This window comes from Trachymyrmex cornetzi, unplaced genomic scaffold, assembly GCF_001594075.2.
Source record: "Trachymyrmex cornetzi isolate Tcor2-1 unplaced genomic scaffold, Tcor1.1 scaffold591, whole genome shotgun sequence".
In the NCBI taxonomy this organism is placed as follows: Eukaryota; Metazoa; Arthropoda; class Insecta; order Hymenoptera; family Formicidae; genus Trachymyrmex; species Trachymyrmex cornetzi.
Genome location: NW_017299905.1, coordinates 211838 through 214203, shown reverse-complemented (window position 1 = coordinate 214203; position 2366 = coordinate 211838). Strand labels below are relative to the sequence as shown.

The window sequence follows — 2366 nt, the reverse complement described above, 5'->3', positions numbered from 1 at the left end:
TGTCGAGCGCACCGCGCTCTCATCGCATACGGTGACCGGGGGTCACCGTAGCGGCATTCGGCGAGTTGGTATTGCCGGAAACGATGCACTTATGGGGGTGCATCGTTACAAATATATATAATGATAAAAATCAATTTTTTTTAAATATAAGTATTTTATGAATTCAAGAATATTTGTGCAAAGTAACATTGAGATGGTATTAGTTGTTCAATAAAATAAACAAAATATTTATTTGTTATAAACTAAATGGTTAATCTCAATGAAACTTTGCATAAGTTAATTTTAATACTTGAAGTACATATACAAAAAATTTATCTTTATCCTTAAAAAAAATTTTTGTTTATAACAATGTAAATAATAACAAATAAAATAACATGTAAAATAAATAATCTACAAAAATATGTTGCTGTATAAAAATAAAATATAAACACAACTTTCATATGTACGTATGTATATATTTTGTCTAAAGCGTAAATATATTAATATATATTATGTGTGTTTTATACCTTTACAACCTTCTTAAGGCTGGGTATATAATAAGCATAATACTTTATTGTACCTACATAATATTTTGTTACAAATAGTATACAAGATGTTCCATAATTGGAAAAAAACCAAGTACAATTTTGTACATGGACAAAAGTTAACACTTTCGAAACTTTTTGAGAATCTAATCTACAAGTAATTATCCTTAATAAAAATCTGACAAATTACAATAATAAAAATAACAATAACAGCATCTATTTTCAAGAGTATTAACTTTTAATTTTGTGTTTTTAATATTGATATACTCATGTATTCTAACGAATTTAGTAGTGTTTGCATGATTTAATACGTTAATAAGTTTTATATACTACATAATATACTGTTTTAGATATCATCTTCAAAATTTGATTCCAACATTTCCACTGACGGAAATCTCACTCAACAACAATTCAACGTGATGACGGTGAAATGGATGGCAAAAAAATACTTACCTTTCTCATTCTTCGACGATAATTTTACTACGGATTATTTCAAGTTGATTACTCCAAACTTAAAAGTCCCAAATCGGAACACACTGAAGAAACTAGCCGAACAACTTTTTGAACGAATGCAGAACAAAATTAAAGATGTTTTAGCAGATAATACCTCTGCTATTTCGTTTACCATTGATAGATGGACAGCAATTAACGGAAAGTCATACTACGGCATTACAGGGCATTTTATTACTGATGATTTTAAATATCATTCCATTGTTTTGGATTTTGTTGCTTCAAACGGTAAGCATTCTGGTGTGGAAATTGCCAAAATGTTTTTTACTTCCCTGAAGGGGTATGGTATTCTGCATAAAGTGCAGGGTATTACAGTTGACAATTGCGCAGCAAACTCAACTTTTATCCAAGAATTTACCAATTTAATGGCCAACGATGGATTTCAATTTGATTCACAAAATCAACACTTTAGATGTGTCGCGCACGTTTTAAACCTGGCAGTCCAAAGTGCGATAAGCCTCTTCAAGGTATACAAAGAAGATAGAGAACTTGAAGACGACGATGACAGTGATAATTCCAATGATGAGATTGAGGAATGCGACCAACTTTCGCCATTTTTCAAGCTTCGAATGATTTTTAAAAAATTAAAACGATCCGAACAGCTACAAATTGAATTCAGAAATTTTTGTAATCTTTTTTCTGAGAAATGTTTCACCGATTGTCGATGTATGTACGAGATGGAATTCGACGTACAACATGCTCAAAACTGGTTTGGGTATGAAACGATCCATCAATGCTATTTGTGCTGAAACGGATTTTAGTCAATGGCAGTTAATAGAAAATGAGTGGGAAGTTATGCAAAAATTTGCATCTTTCTTGAAGAATTTTGCTGTAATATCAACGTTGATAGGAGGAGATAAATATGTCACACTGCCCATGGTGGTCTTGACGTACAACATGGTTTTCGATAAAATAGAAGCAACTGCCAAGCAGTTGGAGCAACAAGATACCCAGAATGTATTGGAAGATTCACTGATGGACGCATATCAAGCAGCATATGACAAAATGGTGTGCTACTATGCCAAAACAAATTGGATATGTTGCGTAGTATTAATATTGGACCCAAGGCACAAAGTCGAAACTTTTAATCTAACCAAATGGGGCAAAGAAATCATCGATACTTTAGAAAGGTTCAAAAACATTTTCAAGGAAAAATATTATGTCGCACCACTGCAAGATGTCCAACCAGTACTATCGAGCGATGACGAAGATATAGACATAAAAAGGTTATTTATGGACAGGACTGTATGGACGAATGAGATAGATTCATATTTAGGAAGCTGTAGAGTGAACAAAGACGTTGACATTATTGATTGGTGGAAAAATAATCAG

General features: G+C 32.1%; 1 protein-coding gene across 1 annotated transcript in view; it reads left to right on the top strand.

Annotated features, from left to right (window-relative positions):
• The window catches only part of LOC108766485 (uncharacterized), a 25086-nt gene that overhangs the window by 2597 nt on the left and 20123 nt on the right, over positions 1–2366 (top strand). Inside the window, exons 2-3 of the mRNA XM_018515815.1 lie at positions 875–1749; positions 1796–2260. Of these exons, the coding sequence (XP_018371317.1) occupies positions 875–1749; positions 1796–2260 (1340 nt within the window). The remainder of the gene's footprint in view (positions 1–874; positions 1750–1795; positions 2261–2366) is intronic.